This window comes from Macaca fascicularis, chromosome 8 (genome assembly GCF_037993035.2).
Source record: "Macaca fascicularis isolate 582-1 chromosome 8, T2T-MFA8v1.1".
Taxonomy (NCBI): Eukaryota; Metazoa; Chordata; class Mammalia; order Primates; family Cercopithecidae; genus Macaca; species Macaca fascicularis.
Genome location: NC_088382.1, coordinates 104,574,668 through 104,600,622, shown reverse-complemented (window position 1 = coordinate 104,600,622; position 25,955 = coordinate 104,574,668). Strand labels below are relative to the sequence as shown.

Below are 25,955 nucleotides of genomic sequence, written 5' to 3'. Positions count from 1 at the left end.
TTAGAGCTAATAGGCATCAACGTCACTCACCTGCCTTTGCCAGTTAATCCACCTATATGCGGACAGAGCCTTGGTTTGGAAAACACGTTCATGCCCACTGTCTCACTCTCTTGTCACTATAAATAACCTGGTGAGTTGGCAGGCCCGGCGTGAATGCCCACACTTTGCAGTATGCAAACAAAACAGAGGGCTAAGTTCCCTGGGTCACATGAGAGCTGGGCTGCAGCGCCTGGGGAGGCGGCCCTTCCCGCCAGGTGCGCTTGTTGTCCGCTGGAGCAGAGGCCCCCGAGCCTGCTGACCTCTCTGCCTTCAGGCCTGGTCTCGCAGTCCCTTGTGCCTCGTCTATAGGCAGGCGGAATCCAGAGCGTACAGCAAGCCCGGCCAGCTCTTGGTGGCGGTTTCTACAGCAGGTGGGGCTTGGCTCCGTGACTGAATGGCCTCCATCCCTCTATCTGGGGCCCAGCAGCGGCCCCTCCCAGCACCCTGGCTGCACATCGAACCCTAGGCACGCCAGGTGGGGCTCCCGGAGGCGTTAGCCCCAGCCCTCCCAGGATTCTTAATGTTCCTCTCACAGCAGAAAACGTTCTGCGCCCTTTGTGCCTCAAACCCTCGACCCCTCACTCGGCCAGAAGGGTCGCTGAGGGGGAGCTCCTCCTCTGCCCTTCCCGTCGCCGGCCGGTTCTTCCTAGCCCGCCTGCTACGCGCCCCGCTCCCGCTGGCTCCCGGGAAGCCGGCCCCGGCCCCAGCGCTTCCCTCCCAGGCCTAGCCCCACTCTCCCACCCTTCCGCTCGCCCAGGCCTCCACGCTCGGATCCCGGTTTTTGTTGCCCGGGCTTGTTTCGGAGCTGAGCGCGCCGCCGGCCGGGCGCCAGGTCACGTGCGTTGGTGACAACCTCTTGCAGGGCGGCCCCGGGGCCCCCGCGCCGCCGATTGGTGGGGCCCGGCCTGGCGCGGCCCGGGGCGGGGCAGCGGGGCTGGACGGCGGGCGGAGCGGCCGATCAGCTGTTGCGAGCGCTGCACAACAACAAAAGGACTTGGACTGACCGGCCTGGGTGCAGCGACTCGAGGGCTGGAGTCGGCCCAGCGCCTGCCGTCCGGGGACCTGAGCGAGGGGAAGCGCAGCCCGGCCCCACCGCAGCTACCTCAGCAGTCCCGCGCCACCCGCGTCCTTCCCCGCCTAGCCGGCGGCCGCCCCCTTCCCCGCGCAGCCCCGCACGGCCCGGGCCCACGTAAGTGCCGGGGGACGGGCGGGCGTCCAGGGCCGCCTCGCTGCCAGTTGGGGCGGCAGCGCTGCCCGCTCACGACCCCGGCGGGGCTGGCCGCGCGCCCTGCCTTGGGGCGCCGGTTGCGCTTCGAACCTCCTCGCTGCCTCCCCTCGCCGTCGCCGGGCCCGGCCTCCCACCCCGTCGGTTGGTCCTCGGCGGCCCCCGGGGCCCAGAGCGCGAACGGAGGCTGACAGAGGCAGCGACGGCGGTGCGGACAAGGGCCCGGCCTGGCCCCGGCGCTGGGCGGCGGTTGGGTGTTTGGTCTCTACCTCCTCCCCCCAGCGTGGCCTGTTTTCTTGGCCGCGGCGGGACCTCCTCCTCTCACTCCTCCTCACTCCCCTCCACTCCTCCTCCTCCGCCTGCGCTCGGCCGTTGGATGGGGCCGCCCGCTCGGCATTCGGCGTCAGGGCTCCCGCGGCCACCTCCGGGACGCATCTCCCGAGACAGAGGCGGTTGGGCTTGTGGCCCGGCGCTCTGTCCTGGCCCTGCCATCCTGTCCCCCGCGCCTGCCCTCCGAGCTCCGGAGGCCCTGCGGCTACGGGGAACCTGCTGCGTGACCCGGTCACCGGCCCCCGCCTGTCCGCGGCCTGTCCCTTGACCGGGCTTGATCTCACTCTTCGCTACCTGCCTTTGCACCTGTGGAAAGAGTACTCTCCTTGGCCCTTAACATTGAGATCCTTTGAATCGCTCACACTTACTGAGCGCTGAGTATGTGCCATATACTATGTTTTATTGCCCCAGTTGATTCTCATAACCCTATGTGAAATAGGCCCGGCTATCTTACACATAGGAAACCCAAGGCACAGAGAGATTAAGTTGCTCAAGGCCACACAACCAATTAATAAAAGGAAATGGTGTTTGTATTTCACAGTGGCAGCCGAATTTTACCTGGAGAGCCTTTGTTTTGCTTGTATTTCCTGATTATATCTGCTCAGTAGGTTAATTCCAATTCAGAATGGATTAAGGAAGAGCCTTTTTACAACTGTGACTCCCAAGGACTTGGGCACATTGCTAAAAGAGCCTTTTCTGAATGCACAATAGTTTTGGGAAAAGGGGGGAAAATGTGACCCTTGGGGTCATTGAACAGAAGTCATAATCAGTTCCCCCAAGATACTGAAATCACCAGCTTGGTAATTGAAACACATTTTCATTTGCAGATGTGGAAAGCACTGGGAAGCTTTTAAGTCGCAATCAATGTAATTCTGAACTGGCAGCATAATTTTAAAAGGCCCCTGCCTGGAACCAGGACCTTACTAATTTCTGTGACCAAGGACTTGTTTCCTCATCCTATCTTTTGTTCTTTTCTGCCATTGCTTCCTCCGATTTCTGGTTTCAAAATTCAAGATTATCAGGCTGTGAATTACCACTTACTCTTGTCTTTGTCCACTGTCTTTTAGCCTTCAGGGCAGGCAGGGGTGGATCCCTGGGGAAATAACCTCCCTTGCATACTAGTTGAACAGACTTCATATAAGTTGAACAAGCAAAGACAACTTTCTTGGCCTGGGTTTTTCTGCAGTTCAAAATCCATTTTAAATTACTTGAATCTAGTCTTCATATAAGTGGAACAAGCAGAGATAACTTTCTTGGCTTGGTTTTTCTCCAGTTCAAAACCCATTTTAAATTACTAGAATCTGCATGTTTTTAAAATAGTGGAAGAGGGTGGGATAAAAAGAAGGAATTCTGAGGCTGCTTTTCAATGACGGTACGTTTAGCCACCTGATTTCCTGAAACTGTGAAGGAGCCACAACTGTACACAGATTTAGAAGTTAGATCATCAAACTTGCGGTTTTTTTTTTTTTTTTTTTTTTTTTTGATGTTTTTTGGAGCCGCCTACTGGCAGCCAAAACTAACTGAAAAGGGCTGTTTTCTGAAGTTCAGAGACCCACAGTTGAGACTAGGAGCCTAAAAGAGCATGTGTAGGGAAAACAAGGAATTGGAATCAGATGGATTTTTGCCCTAATGCTGACTCCACCCCAACCAACTCTGTCACTTTTGAACAAGTTAGTTAATTCCTCAGCCTGCTCTGTCACTTTTGAACAAGTTAGTTAATTCCTCAGCCTGGGTTTCCTCACCAGTAAAATGGGACAAATAAGTACTTCAAGGCCCCATTACATACAATAAGCATTCTGTAAATTGTAGCTAATTATTAAGTAGACGTTTTATGGATAAACTCAAATGCAGCAATGCCGAATGACTTGTTGACAGTCTCACAACTGGCTTTGAATGAACTTGTAGTTAATATTTACTCAGGTCTGCTATTCTAAGTAGTATACACTTAATCCTTACACTGGCACTGTGAAGTAGGTATTATAACTGTCATTCCCATGTTAAGAATGAGAAAACAGACACCAAGATGTTAGTAAATATCCTGAATTCACATAGGTTGCATGTAGCAGAGCCAAGATTTCAAACGGAGCAGGCGAACTCCATGGCCTGTCTTTATTTTTTCTTTTTTTTTCGAGACGGGTCTTACTCTGTTGACCAGGCTGGAGTGTAGTGGTGGGATCATAACTCACTGCAGCTTCAAACTCATGGGCTCAAGCGATCCTCCTACCTCAGCCTCCCGGGTAGCTGGGACTACATGTGCATACCACCACACCCAGCTAATTTATTTTTTGTAGAGATGGGGTCTTGCTTTGTTGCCCAGGCTGGTCTTGAACTCCTGGCTTAAAGTGATCCTGCTGCCTTGGCCTCCCAAAGCGCTGGGATTATAGACATGAGCCACTGCGCCCAGCCTCAGAGCCAGGCTTTAAGTACCACAACATACTGCCTCTTGGTGGGCTACCTATCTTAAAAGTGAGAAAATAAATTATGCTAACAAGATCTTCCAAACTAGCAGTTTCTTTTGTAAGTGGTCAAACTAGAATGCTTTTCCCCATGAGTATTAGACTCCATCAGCCACCTTTCTCTGCCTACAAAGCATCTCTACTCATGTAGTAATATGCAAACCATTGATGATAAAATGTTAAGTAACAGTGAGATACAAAACAGTGCATTCACAAGATAAAAAGAAACCTTATCTATAGAAGAAAACAGAAGAAAAGGCACCAATATGTTAAGTGATGGGAACAAAGCAATGGAATAATACTTATTTTTCTTATTTTCTAGACGTTTTATAATGTCTTGTTCAGTTTATAATTAAAAAGACATAATTTATTTTTTAAAGGGAGGGATGGAGGTCTTTTGAGCCAAGCAGAACAGGGACAAAGCTGCCTTCTTGAAATGCTAGGGCCCAGACACTTTGTTTCTTTTCTGTATTTGGGGGTTCTTTTCTCTGCTGGGGAAACTGCTGGGCTGAGGCTGGTTAAAGCTGAAAGCTTGCAGGTGCCTTAAAGAACAACAGCGCTACTCCACCTAACCTGCTTTGCTTCACCTCTTTGCTGAATTCCAGAACTGGATTTGTAAGTTTGTCCTCTTAGGACACATACTTTCTCTGGAATTTTTATTTTCGTTCTATGTTTGCCCTCGTGTTGTGAATATTAGTGATGATCTGGAGAGGAGAGGAGTCTAAAGCACTACTTTTCCATTTACCTCCACGTAGAACCAGCCCAATTGACAGCCTCCATCCCTGGGCAGGAGCCAAGGTCAACAGTAGCAGTGACTGGGCAGGGATAGTCTCTGGTCATCAGTAGGAAGGTAGACCTTTAAGACTTTTTCTAGAACTGCCCTGTTCAACAGAAATAAATAATGTGAGCCATATGTATGTTTGAATTTTCTAGTAGCCATATTAAAAAAGGAAAAAGAAACTGGTGAAGTTAATTTTATTAATGTATTTAATAATACTAAAATTATTTTTTCAACATGTAATCAATATAAAAACTTCTGCATTTTGGGGGGGTACTAAGTCTTTGAAATACACTCTAGTGTGTATTTTACACATAGAGCACATCTCAATTCAGATACAAAGTTTTCATTTGAACTACTTGCTCTATATTTAGACATAAAATTTATAGGTGAAAAAGTGGATTAATGCACGCTAACTGTTCCAAACATACTTGAAAGTTTTCAGAAAACTAAACTATCAGCTTTTAAGTTTAACTAGATTAAACTTAGTAAATGGATTAACTAGTAAAACGAAAAATGCAGTTTCTCGATGATACTAGTCACATTTCAAGTGTTCATTTACACAGTGTGCCTGGTGGCTACCTCAATGGACAGTTTTAGCAATGCTGGGAGGGTCTCTCCAATAGCTCCTTGCCTTTTGTGACACCTGTGGGAAGCAGGGCCAGGGGAACTTGGCTTTGCTAGTTAAACCAGCCTCACTTTTTTGTGCTAGAAGTTTGTGGGGAAAGAGAGTGAAACGAGGTGATTCAGCACAGTCTCCCTATTTTCCCAATGGTGAGACTGAAGCTCAGAAGGGCCAGTTTAGCTCCAGCCACCTGTGGTAGAGCCACAGCAAGAACTGCTGCTGTGGATGACCAGGCGCCTTTCACCCTCCCCAGGAACTCCATTCTGTGTTCTTCCCATGGGTGTCAGCAGATGTGCCATGGAAACACCAGCAGTAGCTTGGGTGAGATGAAGGACGAGCTCCTCCTTCACTTGGCTGGGCTTCTCAACACTCTATTGCCCAAGGTTGGTTGTCCTTGCAGAGACATCTGGAGGCAGCCTCTGACTTTGGGAAACCAAAAGAGCACTGACTTGTACTGCTCCCTAGAAAGCTCCTCCAGAGAAGCCTTTCCTGTAGCTGACTTGCTATTTGTGTATATTCCAGGCAGAAGCTGCCTTCCTGGGTTTGGAGCTGTGGCCAGAGGGGGCAATTTGCATGTGGGAACCCAGCAGCTGCCAGAACTGCAGTGGCCCCAGCAATGTTTTCGGCCTTATAGCTGCCAGTTATCTGACCTGGGCCCCAGTGCCTTACTCTCATGCAGCATCACAGGTAGGGGACAAGGCATTCGTTCATGATGAGCAAAGGTTCCCCTGTGTGGTTCTCCCCTCCCAGTGTCTTTAGCTGATTCAGGGCTAGAGTCCAGCACTATGCTGGAGAATTGGGCTTATTCTCTCAACTGGTTCAGCAGATACAGAATTGTACGTGGGGCCAATATCTGCCTCCACAATTTAAAATAAAATGGAGGAAGAATTTTGAAAATATGTTTTTCCCTCCTAGCATGTATCCTCAAAAATCTTTATTTACATCGGACCTTATGATAACTCATTTTGGGATATAACTGTCACACCACAGCGGGTCAAACAAACAAACTATACAGCCCACTTTTCTTCTGATTTCTCTTACATAGAGCATAAAGCTAACTTTGAATTCTGCTATAGCTCCAGCCTTCATGATTTGGCCGTGTTGCTTTCCAGAAGGTTTCAGGAAGACTGGTTATGCAAGTGACACTTCCTGTTTACCCATTTTTAATCATTAATGGCTGAAGAAGATGAATTGTGACCACAAAGTGTTCTAATGTCATTTATTTGAAATGTTTTACTTGTGTAGTAGTGTGCCAAACACTTGTAGCAGTCCAGTTTACATACAACAAACTGAACCAGGAATCTCAGCTACAGATCCCAACTACTTTTACAGCTAAAGATTACTTTTGAAAGTGAACTGTCAGGAGCCTGAAGTTGTAGATTCAAGGCTGATGCTTGTGATAAAAAGAGGTGGTGATTAGTGAGGTGCATTTCTTCAGCCCTGGCTGATCTCATCCATATATATAACTTTTTTTTTTTTTGAGACAAGGTCTCGCTGTGTCACTCACATTGGAGTACAGTGGCACAATCATAGCTTACTGCAGCCTTGAACCTGGACTTGGGATCCTCCCACCTCAGCCTCCCAAGTAGCTAGGACTACAGGTGCACACCACTGCACCTGGCTAATTTTTAAAATTTTTTTGTAGAAACAGGTTCTTATTTTGTTGCTCAGGCTGGTCTCCAACTCCTAGGCACAAGCATTCCTCTGGCCTCAGCCTCCCGAAATGCTAGGATTGCAGACATGAGCCTCCACACATAGCCTCATCCATTCCTATGCTTTTTATCACCGTCTTTGTGTCAACAGCTCCCAAATCTGTGCCCCTAGCTGAGACAACACTCCTGAACTCCAAAGCTCTATATCCCGCTGCCTGCTGGACATCTCCAGCTGCATTATTTTGCATATTCCTCCAATTTACCATTTTCGAAATGCCTTATCTGTGCTTTCTGCAGTATTCATTCCTATTTCCCTAAATGGTTCCACCATCCCCTCAGTAGGCCAAGCCAGAAACCTGGGTCTTTGACTTTTCCCTTCCCCTTTTCCTGGCTTACAAGGCTCTGCAGGACCTGGTTCCTGCTCAGCTCCCCTAGCCTGCTCTTGTGACCCTCCCTCTGCACCTTGAGTGGTACTGAAGGTGCCACATCCTCACTCATGCGCAGGCTTCCATAGTGTTCCTTTGCCCCCTTCCTCCATTAGTGACCTCAGCCACTCGAGAAAAGTCATTTATTGCAGGAGTCCACCCAGGTGGCCTGGAGAACACCAAATACTTCTTCCATGGCATTCATCACACTGGATTGTTAAACTGGTGGGAGGGCCCTTTTCACAGCTGTCTCCCCTGTGCCCAGCACTGTACCTGATGCATAACAGGTACTCAGTAAATACTAGACTAATAGTTGACCTGGACTGAGGACTTTATTCTAAGTATTTTGCTAAGTCCGTTGTCTTTAACAAGAGTAGGATCAGGGAGACTGTCTAGTAGGCGGTTTTGACAAAGTCTCAGACAACAGTTTGGCTTAAACTAGGATGAGAGTGGTGGAGGGAAGCAGGCAGATTCGAGCTGCCTGTGCTGCTGGGGTTGACGGGACTTGCTGATGGTTGGGATGGGGGTGGGTAGGAGGGAGCAAAAGGCGTGCAGGTGCGGTGGCTCACGCCTGTAATACCAGCACTTTGGGAGGCTGAGGCAGGCGGATCACGAGGTCAGGAGATTGAGACCTTCCTGGCCAACACAGTGAAACCCCGTCTCTACTAAAAATTGCAAAAAAAAATTAGCCGGGCGTGGTGGAGGGTGCCTGTAGTCCCAGCTACTCAGGAGGCTGAGGCAGGAGAATGATGTGAATCTGGGAGGCGGAGCTTGCAGTGAGCCGAGATCGCCCCACTGCACTCCAGCCTGGGCGACAGAGCAAGACTACGTCTCAAAAAAAAAAAAGGCATGAAGGCTGACTTGCTAGAGTGTTTGGCCTGAATAATTGCCAGCTGCTGCTGCTGCTTCCTGAGAAAGGGATGAAGGGCAGTGTATATGAATAAGTTTGTGGGGAAAAAATTAAAAGCTATCTTTTAATTTTTGTATCTTTTAATTTTGGTATGTGTCTGGTTTGATATGCCCATCAGGTTGCCAGGTAGAAATGGATAAATAAATCTAGAACTCTGGAATAGGATTAAGCAAGCCTGGAGTTTCTCATTTAGAACTCACCAGAACTCCCTAAGGTAGGAGCTGTTGCCAACTGAAGTCACATAACTTCCTAACTCAAACAGCAAGTAAGCAGTCAGCCAGGGTTTGAATGCAGGTGGCTGACCTCAGCACCCACCTGCTGAGCTGCCACATAGGAAGCGTGTTTCCAGTTCTAGGTTTGGCCAAGCTTAGTTCTCTGCAGTGTAAATTTTTTCATGCCAGCTGTAGGAATTTAGAAGGTCAAAGTGTGCTTGCTGGGCTTACAGATTTTAAGTGTAATCAGGTATGCTTACAGTTATAGACAAGAAGTACAGAGTAGAAGAGAAAATGAGCCAGAGGAGGGTGAGGGCCTGGCATAATGGTGATCACCAGGCACTGTTGCTGGGACTTCAGGGCAGTTGAATAACATATACCAAGACTGTTAATATCTACAATTTGCTCATCTGCTTGCAGAAAAGTTTGAAGGATATTATTCAAATTCATCCCTTATTATAAAAGCATAGATATGAAAAAGAACCAACTCTTTCCTTTTTTCACATTTTAAGATATTTATAGGTTGAATTTGAGTATTTACAAAACATTACGTTGCATTTCTTGTGTTTGACTCCTGCAGAAAGGGAATAGCTGTAGAATGTAGGCCAAGGTATATGCTTTTTTCTAAGGGTATGTGTGTATGTACTTATATACATATGTGTATGCTGATTTGAAATAACTTTCTTTTTATGTTTTATTTTAGGGATAATGACTCTTCTTGCTTTTCACCTAAGTTGATAAGCACCCTGTGCACTTTAATCTCCTGTCAGTACCATCGGGCCAACTGAAGACAAGGTTTTGAAATCTCAGCTGTAAAAGACATCCAGCCAAACTCTCAGTCTTGCCTTAACAATGTTCCAGAGGCTGAATAAAATGTTTGTGGGTGAAGTCAGTTCTTCCTCCAACCAAGAACCAGAATTCAGTGAGAAAGAAGATGATGAATGGATTCTTGTTGACTTCATAGGTAAGGTACACTTGGTTACTTGGTGGTTCATCTTCACAGTAAAAATGGAAACTTGCATCTCAGTTTTTGCATAAGAAAACCAGTAACTGAGGGTTTTTAAGCCTTAAAAGTAAGCAGGAGTTTGTCTTTAAAAAATTACAGGAAACCACCTGTGCTAGATAATGTCAGTGAAATTGACTGACATCAGTTTTTAGTTTTGCAACTCTTACAGATTGATTAGATCAAGGGCACTTCAATAGAAGACCCTTGTATTAGACAGGTAGTAACCCATCTGGCTCATTACACAGTTATTCAGCAGAATAGAAACAGTCTTAAAATCACTCCTGCAAAACCAACATAATCCATCCCATATAGTGACACACACACACACACACACACACACACACACACACACAATTTCTGTGCTCAGAAATAATTTTATAATCATATAGATGAATATAAATGGGTTTGTTTCTGAACTAAATAAAAGAAGATATGTGAGCATCAGCTAATAGTATCATTTCTTCTTTTTTCTGTGCTGTGAATTTGATGGGTGACTTTATAATGACTGCCCAATGTGATAATCATCCTCCTGTGGGACTCTTCTACAACACACATGGACGGTAATATGGACTACAATCTAGATACTTGCACTGGCTTCTCAGCAGAAGAAGAAGAAGAAGAGGAGGAGGACATCAGTGAAGAGTCACCTACTGAGCACCCTTCAGTCTTTTCCTGTTTACCGGCATCTCTTGAGTGCTTGGCTGATACAAGTGATTCCTGCTTCCTCCAGTTTGAGTCATGTCCAATGGAGGAGAGCTGGTTTATCACCCCACCCCCGTGTTTTACTGCAGGTGGATTAACCACTATCAAGGTGGAAACGAGTCCTATGGAAAACCTTCTCATTGAACATCCCAGCATGTCTGTCTATGCTGTGCATAACTCCTGCCCTGGTCTCAGTGAGGCCACCTGTGGGACTGATGAATTACATAATCCAAGTAGTCCCAGGTACGTTACAAGTATTTTAACTCTCTGTAGGCAGTCCACTGAGCATGCATTTTGTCTCTAATTCAAACCTAAGTTATTAGAAGATGCAAAAGTAATTTTATTAGAGATTTATGAAAGCATGTATGTGCACAGTACACAAGATGATCTGTAAGATAACTTGTTGACTGGTCATGGTGTCTCACACCTGTAATCCCAGCACTTTGGGAGGCCTAGGCAGGCAGATCACTTGAGCTCAGGAGTTCAGGACCACCGTAGGCAACATGGTGAAACCCCGTCTGCACAAAAAATAACAAAAAATTAGCCAGGTGTGGTGGTGCACACCTGTAGTCCTAGCTACTCAGGAGGCTGAGGTGGGAGGATGGCTTGAACCAGGAGGCAGAGGTTGCATTGAGCCAAGATTGTGCCACTGCACATCAGCCTGGGTGACAGAGCAAGACTCTCTCAAAAACAAAAACAAAAACTTGTTCATTTTCGATTTTTTAAGAAAGTTAGATGTAGCATGGCCCCAGTTATATAATAGCATTCTCATTTACAAAATTCTGCTACTGATTAGAAATAAGACTGGCATTTCTGCTAAGTATCTTAGAACATAACTCTGACTTTATAGACTGGATTATTTAGGGTATCAAATTCAACTAGAATATTATGTCTTAAAATTTATTTTCTTCCAAGTATTTCTAGCTACGTCGCATCAAATGATGTAACCTTGAAAACCTTGTCTGAGAATTTAATGAACTCAGTTTCTTACTGCAGTACTCACACTGCACAGTCACCCAGTGCTTCTGACACCAGATGTGTGGGTTTTTTCCACACACCGCAGTCCTCCAGCAGTGGACACTCTCTAGTGTCCCATAGGTTGAAGGCTTAGTCCCAAAAGACTGCCTCCCATTTCCGATGCCAATCTCAAGCCCCCGGTTTTATTTATGCTTCTGACCAACCAGCTGTAAACTGGTATTCCCATGACCCCTTCCTTGGGTTTGATTAATTTGCTAGAACATCTTATAGAACTTGGGAGAACATGTTTTCCGGTTTATTATAAAGGATACAGATGAAGGGATGCATAAAGCAAGGCGTGTGGGGAGGGCATGGAGCTTCCATGTCCTCGGCGCACCCCACCCTCCAGGAAACTCCACATGTTAGCTCTCCAGAGGCTCCCTGAATCCAGTACTTTTGGGGTCTTATGGAGGCATCAGTACATCGGCGTAATTGATTAAATCATTGGCCATTGGTGATTGGCCTAACCTTCAGTCCCTCTCCCCTCTCTGGAGTTTGAGGGGTGGGGCTAAAAGTCCCAACTCTAACTTGGTCTTTCTAGTGACCAAATCCCATCCTGAAGCTGTCTAGTTGCTGCCAACCACCAGTCAACTAATTAGCATGCACTTTCCATGTTGGAGGTTCCAAGGATTTTAGGAGTGGTATGCCAGGAGACTGACAAGACTGAATATATATTTTACAGTATATATATTTTACAGTCCAGCCTCAGTCTTCAAACTTGGATTCCTTACAACAAAAGGATATGGAACTCAAAAACTACTGGCACAACACCGGAATCCCATTCAGTCTATAATTCATTACATCCGTCATTGTATTGTATGAGCATGTCTCCCAGGGCGAGGCCACTCAGGTTTGCAGGTTTATTGATCTTGTTGGTTTCCAAAAGCAGAAATGGTTTTGGCAAACATGTAGCTTCACCCTTTCAGGCATCTGGTATACCTGGGCTTAAAGACAATGTCATCTTTTTCTCTGAGCCTGTTTCAAGGTATTAATATGATGAATTGATCCCAATCATAACCTATTTATTCATTCTTTTATCCTCTTTTTCTTCATTTATACCCAAACTTTTCCATCTCTGGAAGGGATGTTAGGTTTAGCCACTGTGCTGGTCTAGATTGCAGGTAGCAATACTAGTTTAGCAAGTACCTCTCCCTCAGTCCACTCCCATTCAGATAGAGTAAGGTGACATAGGTACAAAATTAGTGGGCTGTTTTTACCACCAGACAATATAGCTGCGTTCATTGTTGACTCCAGTTTTGCAAGATGGGGTGTAGGTAACCCCATAAGGGCCTTAGGACTTTTGACATGAGGTTTAAAAACATAATTACAGCTTCTTGCTCAGGAACCATCCCTGCTTCCAGTACTTGTAGTTACAGCACTGGTCCTAGGACCATTGCATCTGGTAGAGGGAAAAAAAATGAGGTGATGTGGGAAAGAAAGAAAAAGTTAAAACCATTATACTAGCACACTCAACCCTTGGCTAGAATTGCATAAGTCATACCAGCATCCTCCCTATCCCTTCTTCCTCATATCACCAGAAAAACAGGAAAATCTTGTGGGGACAACCAGCCCTTCATTCTTTTATCCCCCCATTTTGTTTTTGGGTTTTGTTTTGTTTTGTTTTTTTGAGATGGAGTCTCACTCTGTCGCCCAGGCTGGAGGGCAGTGGCAGGATCTCGGCTCATCGCAACCTCCGCCTCCCAGGTTCAAGTGATTCTCCTTTCTCAGCCTCCCAAGTAGCTGGGATTACAGGCACTCGCCCCCATACTTGGGTAATATTTGTACTTTTAGTAGAAAGGGGGTGTCACCATATTGGCCAGGCTGCTCTCGAACTCCTGACCTTTGGTGATCCACCGCCTCTGCCTCCCAGAGTGCTTTTGGGCATTATGGGCTATATAGTGTGTCCTTTGGTTTGAAGAAATGACAGTCAACTATCTACATCCATGCAGTATCTTCTGTTCTGGGTTTTTTATGGCACTCTGAGCATTTGCATCTTCCACTGGGTAAGTAAAGCCCACTCCAGAGACTGTCTCTTCTTCTCAAGACCCATTTGTAGCTCCCCAGGGATACCAGCACCAGTCTCACTTGTTGCTATGCTCGGGGCCTTCCCACCGGGGAATCTGCCCCTCATCAGTAGTCTGTCTCTTTTGCTGACTGGCAAAACGGTTCTCATTGGTATTTGTGCCTGAGAGGGTAGAAGAGGAATGTCTAGATGCAGCCCGTCTCTGCATTGCCTGTACCACTCATTTAATGAACCCAGGAGGGCACCTCCAGGGAGCACATGGGGATATATCTGCTTCCAGTCCCAGTCACCTTCCAAACCTGGAAGGGAGTTCTTCTGATGGTCATTGGCACATCCTAATGTACCCCTCAGATTTCCATACGGTTGTGCTCCCTATGGAAGCCATCCCTTTAAAAGTCCAGGTTTTCATTGTGATTCTGCCTGACCATGTCCATTGACCACTGCTCATGAGTCAGTAAAAACCCAAACCTAGGGGCTTCCGTCATCGCTAGGAAACCAGCGTGCAGTTCAACCCACAGAGCCGATTTGTTTTTACCTCCTTTGATCAAAGTAGCATCCTTCCAAACAGGATGCTGTCTGTTCACCTTGGAACTGCCATGCACAACCAAGCAGCTCTTTGTCAGTCAGTTGAGAGCTACTAGCACTGTGGAATCCAGCTCCTCACACAGTTCCAGAGTCAGTCCAAGGTGGAGAGAGGCTCCCTGCTTGTGGGAGCCTCCTTACATTCCCTACGTAACATGATCCTGTATAAACCATTTCCATTTTTTATGGAACTCTTCTGGGCACTGCCCTCCCAATTAGTGTTTCTCTGATATCACCAAAGACAGCATAGGTATTTCAGGTTTCAAGATCATTTTATGTCCTTCAGTCATAGGGGTAGCGTGAATTAATGTCCTTTAGCGAGGGATTAAATGCCTCTCATGTGGAAATTCTCTAGTGCAAAGTGCCAGTAGTTGTTACTGAGAGGTGCTCACAGTCTTTTGCCATAAGCGCCAGTTTCCCTTCCACATAAGACTATCAGACAGATAATTTGTCCCTACCACCAATCCAGCTTCTACTATACACTATGTGGACCTGGGCAGTGCTGTTCGTCCCCATTTAGCATGTCCAGTTAATATTGTCATGAAGGGCAGACTCACATGCCTTTTGTTTTACAGTACTAGGTAGGGGAAGTATGTCCCCAGCCAGACATATCCATTCTCATAAAACATTTAGGTAAAGGGGATATAACTTCTTTACGTAAAGCTCACTTAAACATCCTAACTTTCATAATCCTATCAACACTTGCATTTTTATGTTCTCCAATCTAATTGTAGCCTGAAATCAGGGCTTTACCAATGGATCTTGATACCACAGCACATGGAGCTCCCATACCAAGGAGTCCCAGGAATTTATCTTCACCACCCCCAACCATTTTGCCCACTTGTATAGGAGAGGCCTTCAGTTCCCAGCAGAGACAGAAATAGATCCTTGCCCATTTGTCAGTCATTATCTTGATTAATCAATCTGTCTATTGCCCCAAGCAATTGTTGGTTACTTTTCTTGTAATCTCTGCCTTCTGGCTTTTTAAGTTTCCCCAAATTTAGAGACATTATGTGACCTTTGTCCAGAGAATATATCCAGGAAATATCTGAGATTGTTCCCACCCACTAAAGTAAACCCCATTACCCTGTTAATTAGCTGAAAGTCCCACTGTCCTATTGTGTACCTTAGTGGAATGTTTCCTGTTAAAGTATTTTCGGAATGTTGGCATTCCCTGTCTTAGGTTGAGGGTCCAGGTGGATTTGGATCCTTGGAGCAGTTCAGAATATCCCTATTGTTAGTGTTGTCATGTCCAGGCTCTGACTCTACTAAGAAAAGTATTGTATCTATTGTATCTGTCTGTCTGTCTAGCTCTCTCCCTATCTACTGTTTCCTGTTTTCCAGATATAAACAAACCCTAGGCAGCACATTAATTTGTTAACTTTACCAGAGTTTGCTATACTCTCAAGTCTTAATATTATAGATGATTTTACATATTTCATTTCATTTTGCTTGTACCAAAATGAAAACAACTTTCTTGTATGTTATATGATGCCAGGCTATATCCTAGGTAAGGTCTTGGGTGGGGAATGTTACTTTAACTGGCACTGTATTCAGTGCTACAAGTTTATTAAGAGGCGTTTCAGGCATTCCAACAAAAATTTAAAATACAACTTTTTGGAGTTGCTATTGATTTAATTGCTTTAGAGTTGCTTCAGATTCCTTTCTTGAAAATTCTTTCCTCCTGATTCTGATTTTACCTCTGAGGAATGCCACTCAAGAATTTATAATTAGGCCAGGCACAGTGGCTTACACCTGTAATCCCAGCAGTTTGGGAGGCTGGGGTGGGCGGATCACAAGGTCAGGAGTTCAAGACCTAGCCTGTCCAACATGGCGAAACCCCATCTTAAAAATACAAAAATTAGCCAGGCGTGCTGGTGGGCACCTGTACTCCCAGCTACTAGGGAGGCTGAGGCAGGAGAACTGCTTGAACCCGGGAGGCGGAGGTTGCAGTGAGCTGAGATCACACCACACTGCGCTCCAGCCTGGGTGACAAAACAAGGCTCCGTCTCAAAAAAAAAAAAACAATTTATAATAATTAGTCACTTTAAACTTACTGGCATTTGTATGTTTACTTTTCAGTGTTTTGTATGTGTAGTCAGCAGCTTTGCAAAAGAATTTACTACAGAAACAGTACAGATGCAATGTAAACAATTAGAAAATACAAATATGCAAAAATTGGAAATGACATTTTCATGACCCAGAGATGAATACTTTTAACAACCTAGAGTATATCCTTCCAGATTGTGTGGTTTTTTTTTCTGTGCCTGTATGTACACATAAACTTTTAACCTAAATGGCAACGTGCCATATATATATATATATATATATATATATATTTTTTTTTTTTTTTTTTTTTTTTGAGACAGAGTTTCACTCTTGTTGCCCAGGCTGGAGCACAATGGTGTGATCTCGGCTCACTGCAACCTCCGCCTCCCGGGTTCAAGCAATTCTCCTGCCTCAGCCTCCTGAGTAGCTGGGATTACAGGAACACACCACCATGCCTGGCTAATTTTTGTATTTTTAGTAGAGATGTGGTTTCACCATGTTGGCCAGGCTAGTCTTGAACTCCTGACCTCATGATCCGCCCGCCTTGGCCTCCCAAAGTGCTGGGATTACAGGCGTGAGGCACCATGCCCAGCAGTATAGTTTTTTTGTTTTGTTTTTGAGACAGTGTCTTGCTCTGTTACCCAGGTTGGAAAGCAGTGGCGTGATGTCAGCTCACTGCAACCTCTGCCTCCCAGATTCAAGCAATTCTCATGCCTCACCCTCCCAAGTAGCTGGGACTACAGGTGTGCACCACCACACCTGGCTAATGTTGTGTTTTTAGTAGAGACAAGGTTTTACCATGTTGACTAGGCTGGTCTCAAACTCCTGACCTCAGGTGAGCCACCTGTCTTGGCCTCCCAAAGTGCTGGGATTACAGGTATGAGCCACTGTGCCTGGCCCATATATACTATTTTATAAACTACTTATTTAGGCAATGATCTCCACCATTTTGTTTCAATAGATTTCTTCTTCTTCTTCCTTCCTTCTTCTTCCTTCCTTTTCAAGGTTGTTATGGGTTTCTAGTTTTGGTACAGTGAGAATGTTGTTTTTGTATCTTGTTTGTCTTTGCATTCATATATGACAGTTATAACATATAGGGATAAATACGTACTTTTCCATATATAAAGGATCAAAAGAAGGCACTGAATTTTATTTATTTATTTTAACACGGAGTCTCACCCTGTCGCCCAGGCTGGATTGCAGTGGCGCGATCTCAGCTCACTGCAACCTCCACACTGGGTTCAGGTGATCCTCCTGCCTCAGCCTGCCGAGTAACTGGGATTACAGGCACGTGCCACCATCTCCAGCTAATTTTTTGTATTTTTAGTAGAGATAGGGTTTCACCATGTTGGCCAGGCTGGTCTTGAACTCCTGACCTCAAGTGATCCACCCACCTTGACCTTCCAAAGTTCTGGGATTACAGGCATGAGCCATTATGCCTGGCCAGAATGCACTGAATTTTATGTGAATCCTTTCTGCACACAGGAAATTCCTGTAAATTATTACAGTTTTAAAATAGTAACTATGATTTTTTTTAACATCCTTATTTTGGGATTTGAAATTCTTATAAGGAAGTCTTGCTAAATCAAGATGGAAATCAGGTGTTACCAAAATTAGGCTAGCTTTGTAGTAAATGTTTTCTTAGCAGGAAATAAATCATATGTCTTTCAGACGTCAAATTGCTTCAATTGTGTCTGTCATTGGGGATATTAGCATAAAGCACAGAAAATTGAGGTGCTTTGTAATTATAGTGGGATTCGGGGTATACGTTTCATTGCATTTTAGCCTTTATAAATACTGCTTTTGAAGGTTTTACATGTTATCTTAAGTACATGTATGTGCCTTTAATGGCACATAGTAAACCAGTTTTAATAAAAGTTGACCACGTCCTAATAGTAAAGTTACAATAGCATTTTAAATCTTACTAGTGATTTAATAGTTCACCATTTAACATTTGTAGGGCCACGAAAAGCTGCTTATAAGACTCACGGGCACAGAGTAAGTATATTCACTTCGAGACTGTGTGATATATGTATGCATAGGGAGGCAAAGGACCCAAATGCTGACCTTTTAAAAATGACTTTTTTTTTTTTTTTTTTTTGAGAGGGAGTCTCACTCTGTCACTCAGGCTGGAGTGCAATGGTGCGATCTCGGCTCATGGCAGCCTCCGCCCCCCAGATTCAAGTGATTCTCTTGTCTCAGTCTCCCAAGTAGCTGGGATTACAGGCTTGCATCACCACACCTGGCCAATTTTTGTATTTTTAGTAGAGATGGTGTTTCACCACGTTGGCCAGGCTGGTCTTGAACTCTACTAAGGAGATCCACTCGCCTTGGCCTCCCAAAGTGTTGGGATTACAAGAGTGAGCCACAGCGCCCAGCCTAAAAATAACTTTCTTTATATTAACTTTTTTTCTATTAGTTTCTTAATGTGGCCTCTTAAAATTCTACTTTAAAAAAAGTTTGTATATACATATATATATGTAATAAAAGATAACAGTGTTTTCCTCAAGTGATTTTAGGCAGAATGTGTCACTGCCCTTCCTTTGTAAAATAACCCTTAAAAATCATAAAGCTCTTCATGTTACGTGTTGACATAGTTTATAGCAATCCCACTTGATTAGTTTTTTTATATGGAAAACATAATCATACTATGTGTAGCCATATTTTAAGATTGTGTTATTCAAGAGTCTTATAATATTGCCATGTAAATACCATCTCAAAAGTGCCCTGTTGTGAGATAAATAAGGAGATTTATTCTATAATAAGCTATAGCTTCTTATCTAGAAAAATGGTAAATGGGTAGAATTTCCATATTAAATAAAGATTTAAAGCATGTTTCCTGGAACATTTTACTTATAGACAGGAAATGTCTTGTGAAGGTATTGTGAGCACACTGCTTTATGATCAGTAAAATTTGGGAATTAAAATATTTTCCTTGTAAGATTATGGTAAGAATTAAAACACATATTTGCAGAAGAATTGGCAAATGCAGATATTCAATAAATGTTAGCTCCCCTCCCAGACAAGCTTATATAAATGTGTGTGCTCTGTAAATGAAATTCAAAGTATAAAGTGTATTTTTAGAAAACAGTCTACTTAGTGAGCCATCTGGGGCTTACATGGCATCTTTCTAGTAAGTAACAATTGGCTCTCCTCTCCACCACTATCAGTCAGTGGGGTCACAGAATAATAAACTTGTCTGTCAGCCATGAAACACAAACTCTCATTCAGCCATAAACAAATTAGCACGGCAAACTGAATTGCTAAGTAACTTTTCCAGTTTCGTTAATAACATACTCTGTTATTTAATACATCCCCACTTTTTTCTGTTTCAGAGTGGAAGCTCAAAATGAAATGGGGCAGCACATTCATTGTTATGTTGCAGCTCTTGCTGCTCATACAACTTTTCTGGAACAACCCAAGAGCTTTCGTCCTTCCCAGTGGATAAAAGAACATAGTGAAAGACAGTCTCTTAACAGAAATAGCCTTCGTCGCCAAAATCTTACCAGGGATTGCCACTCTCGGCAAGTCAAGCACAATGGCTGGGTTGTTCATCAGCCCTGCCCGCGTCAGTACAATTACTAAGAATTTTAAGTTTTATTGGTTGGTTTCTCTTGGTTTGTGCATATGTGTATGGATGTGTGTATATGTACAATGAAAGTGTTGTCTCTTTACAACCAATTGATAACCAATCACAGTTTTATCAGTGTATTTAGACACTATCTTGAAAACCAGATTTATATGCTGTGTATCACATAATGCCTTGCCTTTAACATTTACTTTTTTGTACACTTTTTCAGATTATTTCTGGAAACATATCAATATAATTACAGTGTTTGGTGTTTGGGGGTGTCTTTAAATCTATTAGGGTGTACATTAGTCAGCATTTTAAAGACATTTCTTCCCAAGTACGAGAATAGGCATCTTTCATTTTCATTTTATTTTGTATTAATCTTTTGAGCAAGCAAAAATTTATTCTCAGGGTCAGCTATACACTTTATTGACCAGTACTTGATAATCTCTCTGTATATGATGAATACATTTTTACACACTAATATGAGCATTAACAGGTGATAGTTGCCATGGATATAATGGAATTATGGCTGGACTTTCTTTTGAAAGAAAACAATGTATTCTGTGCGTATGGTTTTTCCCCAGATTAGTCATGCAGTTCATCTGGAATTCAGGTACATTAAGCTTTAGTGAAGAGTGCATTCAGTGATTCCAATGTGACTGCATGACGTGGTACAGACATTACAGGTGTTGTAGACAGAGGCACTTGTCCCGTGCAGAGGGATTAAATTAGACCTGTGAAATTTTATTTGGAAAAATTCATGTCTGTAACTAACCCATTAGTGCAGTATTTAATTTGTTACGATTCCTTCCTGCCAGTTCTGCCCACTCCTCACCTTGCTCTCAACTATAAATTCGGAAATACTTGTCCAGGCACTTGAGTGACTTCGTATTTCTCTCTGCCTATGGGAAAAGAGATAGGCTTTATATTTCCATACAGAGTGAAAAATCCTCTGTCATGGAGCCTGTCCTGCCAAGTGGCAAGCAAGGGTGTGGGGGAATGTCTGCTGATGTCTTTCATGGTATCTGAGTGAAGAGTGACAGGTTGGCTCAACTTTTTTCTTTTTCTTTTTTAATTGCCTTGTAAGTATTCTTCCCTGCAGTCCAAATGACCTTTTTTTTTTTTTTTTTTAAACTTCAGGCAAAATCTTTAACCACTCTGGCCTCCGTTTCCCCCACCAACAGGGGAGCAGTGACATTTACCTCCCTCACAGAGTCACTGTGAGGATTCTATACTGATTTGAAGTGGGGCTGTTCAGAACTGAACCTTGTAGGAAATTCCAAGGGCCTTTCTACTGAATCTGGTGATGGGGTGGGGCCGTGGCACTTTCTCTGCCACAGCTGTTCTTCACAGTGTTGGTGCTAATGAGGCCAGGGTGCAGGGTTCGATTCACACGTTGGCCAGTTAACTTAGAGAAAATCTATTTCCTTACCTCTAGCCAGTCACTTCCTTTTTCCGCAGTTGTGATGGGTTTTGCTGAGCCATCCACTCTGACTGATTTCCTCTGAAGTAAACACATTCACAATCCAAAGCAATTCTACTGACAGAAGTGTTGCCTACATAATCAAACAGCTTGTTTTTCCATCTCCTCTGCAACCCTAATTAAATGAGTACAGGTCTGTAAAATGTTTTCAAGGAGAAAAGCAGCATATACTTATGTGAAGTATTATATTTTTCAATAACCCTGTAGTGGCTTGATGCAGGGAACCCTGGGAGACTTTCAGGGAAGAGCTGTGCTCTTCTCTGACTAGACTAGAGCGTTTGGAGTGGAAGAGGTCAAATGTGTAGTTAGATGGAGGTTTTACATTGTTCTTCTACTGGCTGTGATGAAGTGCCAGAATGTCTCCTTAGAACAAGAGTCCAGATCCCCCCTTTCTCCTTATTGCCCTTTCTGTTTTGACTTCCCCTTTATTTGTTGTCTAATTAGGGGCCAAGTCTGTAAAGTTTTGTCAAAGTGAGTTAGAAGTTGTTTTCTTACCATTTGTGTTTACCAGAGTTGGGAGATAAGGTAGAGTTTCCATGAAGGTGTGTATGTTTTATACGATGTTTGTTATAGGGCCATGCATTGGTAACCTGAAAATAGACCAGCTTAATGTCTTCAGGATGTAAACCTCTGAATACACGGCGTCTCTTTTTCATACGTTGCATGTAAGTTGTTAGTACCTCACAAGCTACAGAAATTCAGCCATTAGATTTTGTTTGGCAGCATGAACAGATTTGTGTATTAACTGCAATGGCCTTTTTTCCAGATTTCCTTATTGACTTTTTGTTTGCCTTATCTGGGGCTAGTTTTTTACGCTTTGTACCTAGAAAACAAAAAATTACATTCACTGGGCTTTTTTTCAAGGTTGGGATTACCACACCACCCGGAATATCATACTGTGGTTTCTGCCTAAAATTGGCACATGTAAGTGTTGAAGAAAATGGTTATATAATTCAGTTGAAACTCTTGGTCATTAGATGTTAGACATCTCCTGTGTGTAAGACACAAGGCCAACCACAACACAAAACGATGTTGACCTGTTAAGTATTCTCTGAAACACGGCCAAAATGCATTTTATTATGAGCTTTTTTTTTTTTGCTATTATAAATATTAGTGGTTTACAATGTGCTTTAGTCATATTTCTTTAAAATGCAAGCAGTGAGAAATAAGACCCCTCTGAATTAGTAGCTCTAAACTGTTAACATAGAATGTTACTTGGAAAAAGTCTGGAATACGTGGTGTACACAAGCAGTGCTTCGTGAATGAGTTTCTTAGCTTTTACAGTGCACCATGTTTCTCAAAGTTTGTTTTTGTTGATAAAACATTTTATAATATATATCTTATGTTTATTTTTCTTCCTCAACTAATTGTGTACTGCACTGTAAGTGGAAAATTAGCCATCCATTATTTATCTTCTGTGGCAATGCATTTATATGGTTGATTGGGTGGGGAATTTTTTGCAGAAAGATGCACAGTGATTGGATTTTTGACTTCCTATCGCAGGGACCTTTTAAGAAATATTAATTTCCTGTACATTTTTCCTATCCCCATGCAAACTGTTCCTGTTTACATACCTTCTCTGTTGTATCAGTACTTTGAGTGAGAAGACAGTTTATTTAAAACTTGAGCAGGCTGTTCAGCATTGTTTCTGCTTCTCAAATCTGTATAGTACACTGGTTTGTAATCATTATGTCTTCATTGAAATCCTTGCTACTTCTCTTTCTCCTCGATGAAATACATTATATATTATCTTTATGTACTCTTAAGAAAAACGAGCAAGGAAGAGTATCTTCATTATTCTCATTTGCTTTGAGTTGGAAACAAAAATATAAAGGACTCCAACTAGAAGATACTTACATTTAAATAGATTAGTGGGAAAAGTTTAAGAGTTTCCAAGTATTAATTTTTGTTCTTTGAGTCAATTAAGAGACTGCTCCTTGTACTGGGAGACACTAGTATATGTTTGTTAATGTTACTTTAAAATTATCTTTTTATTTTATAAGGCCCATAAATACTGGTTAAACTTGTTAAAAGTTGGGCTTCTATCTTGGATGGTTTCACTGCCATCAGCCATGCTGATATTTTAGAAATGGCATCTCTACCTACTTATTTTAATGCTTAAAATTATACATAAAATGCTTTATTTGGAAAACCTACATGATACAGTGGTGTCAGCCTTGCCATATATCAATTTCACTTGAAATTTGACACCAATTAAAGTGGTTTAAGGTGGAGAAAGAGGTACTGGAAAGCATGCAGATGAGGATATCTTTTATGTCCAACAGTATCCTCTGCATGGGAGGAGAGTTACTCTTGAAAGGCAGGCAGCTTAAGTGGACAATATTTTGTATATCATTGAGAATTTTCTTTACGACACTTTTAAAAATTGTGTAATTGTTAAATGTCCAGTTTTGCTCTGTTTTGCCTGAAGTTTTAATATTTGTTTTCTAGGTGAACCTCTGAAAACCAAACCAGTACCTGGGGAGGTTAGATGTGTGTTTCAGGCTTGGAGTGTATGAGTGGTTTTGCTTGTGTTTTGGTTGTGTTTTCCTCCAGAGATTTTGAACTTTTAATAATTGCATGTGTTATTTTTTTTTAAGTGGCTTTTTTTCAAGTAAAATTGTGAACATATTTTCTTTATAGGGGCAGGACATGAGTTATGGAGACTGAAGAGTATTGTAGACTGTACATGTGCCTTCTTAATGTGTTTCTGGACACACTTTTTTTTTTTCGTCAACTTGAAAATTCAAAAGGGACATTTGGTTAGGTTACTGTACATCAATCTATGCATAAATGGCAGCTTGTTTTCTTGAGCCACTGTCTAAATTTTTTGTTTTTATAGAAATTTTTTATACTGATTGGTTCATAGATTGTCAGTTTTGTACACAGACTGAACAATACAGCACTTTGCCAAAAATGAGTGTAGCATTGTTTAAACATTGTGTGTTAACACCTGTTCTTTGTAATTGGGTTGTGGTGCATTTTGCACTACCTGGAGTTACAGTTTTCAATCTGTCAGTAAATAAAATGTCCTTTAACTTCGTACTTGCCAGATTCTTTTATTTTATCTTTAGAGTCATTAATATTAAAAGGAGGTACAACTTACTGTTAAGTTTTGTTTGTCCAAAAGAGATGTTTAATATGCATTTTAAATATGTATTTAAAAGCTTATATAAAATTCATATATTAAGGCTGGGCACAGTGGCTCATGCCTGTAATCCCAGCAATTTGGAAGGCCAAGGCAGGCAGATCACTTGAGGCCAGAAGTTTGAGACCAGCCAGGCCAACATGGCAAAGCCCTATCTCTACTAAAAATATGAAAATTAGCTGAGCAGGGTGGTGTGCATTTGTAGTCTCAGCTACTTGGGAGGCTGAGGCAGGAGAATCCCTTGAACCTAGGAGGCGGAGGTTGCGGTGAGCTGAGATTGCGCAGCTTGGGCAACAGAGCAAGACTCTGTCTCAAAAAAAAAAAAAAAAAAAAAAAAAGATTTTTTTTTTAACCTAAAATGAGGAATCACTTAAGTGAACAGGAATTGGAGGGTGATCCCCAACCAGTATCTTTCCCTCCAATCAATGTTTAAAAATATAGAATGTAATACACTGGTTCTTAGCCTTTTTAAAGCCAGGTGGATGAATTCCCAATGGATCTTCTCCCAAGTGAATGGAGATAGAATCTTATAGAAGTGTTTTAGGACAATATGGCCTTCCCTGATGCCATTGATACCCCTATTGTGGAGCTCTAGTTTAAACAGGCCAGTAAACATTCAGAATAATTGAACAGGAAGCCCAAAGAATAACTCCCATATGAATGAATGTTTGGGGCAGATCAGCATTCTACAACTGTAGCTTATTTAAAGACAGATTTTTATTATCTGAGTCTTTGCTGAAATGAAAAGATCAGGTGCCAGGGGTAAGAAGGAGTCACCCAAAGATGAAAATAAGGTCATGAACGTTGACTTGAGAAGATGCAGGTTGAAATGAAAGCCCCACTTTGGGCTGGGCATGATGGCTCATGCCTGTAATGCCAACACTTTGGGAGGCTGAGACAAATGGGTCACCTGAGGTCAGGAGTTGAAGACCAACCTGGCCAACATGGCAAAACCCCATCTCTACTAAAAATACAAAAATGAGCCAGGCATGGTGGCGCATGCCTGTTATCCCAGCTCCTCAGAAGACTGAGGCAGGAGAATTGCTTGAACTCAGGATGTGGAGGTTGCAGTGAGCCAAGATCGTGCCACTGCACTCCAGCCTGGGCAACAGAGTGAGACTCTCTCAAAAAAAAAAAAAAAAAACAAACCAAAACAAAAACAAAAACCCTACTCTGGAATGGCAGGGGAATGGCTGCAGCTGAGAAGACCGTTGCTAGGCCCACTTACAGAGTGTCCAGGGAATCTAGCAGCTTAATCAGGTCTCAAGGCAGTAACTGTATGGAGTCTAAAAGTGGGTAGTCAAATATGAAGGTGGCTTTTGGAGATGGGCACATCAAGGCTTCACAGTTTGATATGTGGCCTAAATTATCTTGCTCCTTTGCTGTGAATTTGTACAGACCACAAGGTTATAAATTGAAGCACTGTCTGCTGTAAATGCAAAATTGAAAAACCTAAATGCTATGCAGTGGCTCACGCATGTAATCCCAGCATTTTGGGAGGCCGAGGCGGGTGGATCACGAGGTTAGGAGATCGAGACCATCCTGGCTAACACAGTGTAACCCCGTCTCTACGAAAAATACAAAAATTAGCCAGGCATGGTGGCATGCACCTGTTAATCCCAGCTACTCAGGAGGCTGAGGCAGAAGAATTGCTTGAACCAAGGAGGTGTAGGTTGCAGTGAGCCGAGATCCCCCCACTGCACTCCAGACTGGGTGACA

General features: G+C 43.2%; 2 protein-coding genes across 9 annotated transcripts in view; one reads left to right on the top strand and one right to left on the bottom strand.

Annotated features, from left to right (window-relative positions):
- NDUFAF6 (NADH:ubiquinone oxidoreductase complex assembly factor 6) overlaps window positions 1–25,955 on the bottom strand; it is a 234,608-nt gene that overhangs the window by 180,871 nt on the left and 27,782 nt on the right. The gene's annotated exons all lie outside the window — the stretch shown is intronic.
- Window positions 1,016–24,131, top strand: TP53INP1 (tumor protein p53 inducible nuclear protein 1). Of its 6 annotated transcripts, XM_073999130.1 has the most exons (7): window positions 1,016–1,228; window positions 5,976–6,140; window positions 8,559–8,654; window positions 9,356–9,616; window positions 10,240–10,603; window positions 17,992–18,029; window positions 19,367–24,131. In XM_073999130.1, the coding sequence occupies exons 4-6, from the start codon at window positions 9,505–9,507 to the stop codon at window positions 18,011–18,013; spliced, it is 498 nt and encodes a 165-aa protein (XP_073855231.1). In that variant the 5' UTR covers window positions 1,016–1,228; window positions 5,976–6,140; window positions 8,559–8,654; window positions 9,356–9,504; the 3' UTR covers window positions 18,014–18,029; window positions 19,367–24,131. The 6 variants fall into 6 exon arrangements, with proteins under 6 accessions (XP_073855231.1, XP_073855230.1, XP_015310535.1 ...); XM_073999129.1 differs by lacking the exon at window positions 8,559–8,654; XM_015455049.4 differs by lacking the exon at window positions 17,992–18,029.

Coding starts and splice junctions, on each gene's coding strand:
- TP53INP1 (XM_005563742.5), top strand. CDS start 9,505: ATGTTCCAGAGGCTGAATAAAATGTTTGTGGGTGAAGTCAGTTCTTCC. Junction 9,617..10,239: donor GATTCTTGTTGACTTCATAG/GTAAGGTACACT, acceptor ACTACAATCTAG/ATACTTGCACTGGCTTCTCA. Junction 10,604..19,366: donor CATAATCCAAGTAGTCCCAG/GTACGTTACAAG, acceptor TTTCTGTTTCAG/AGTGGAAGCTCAAAATGAAA.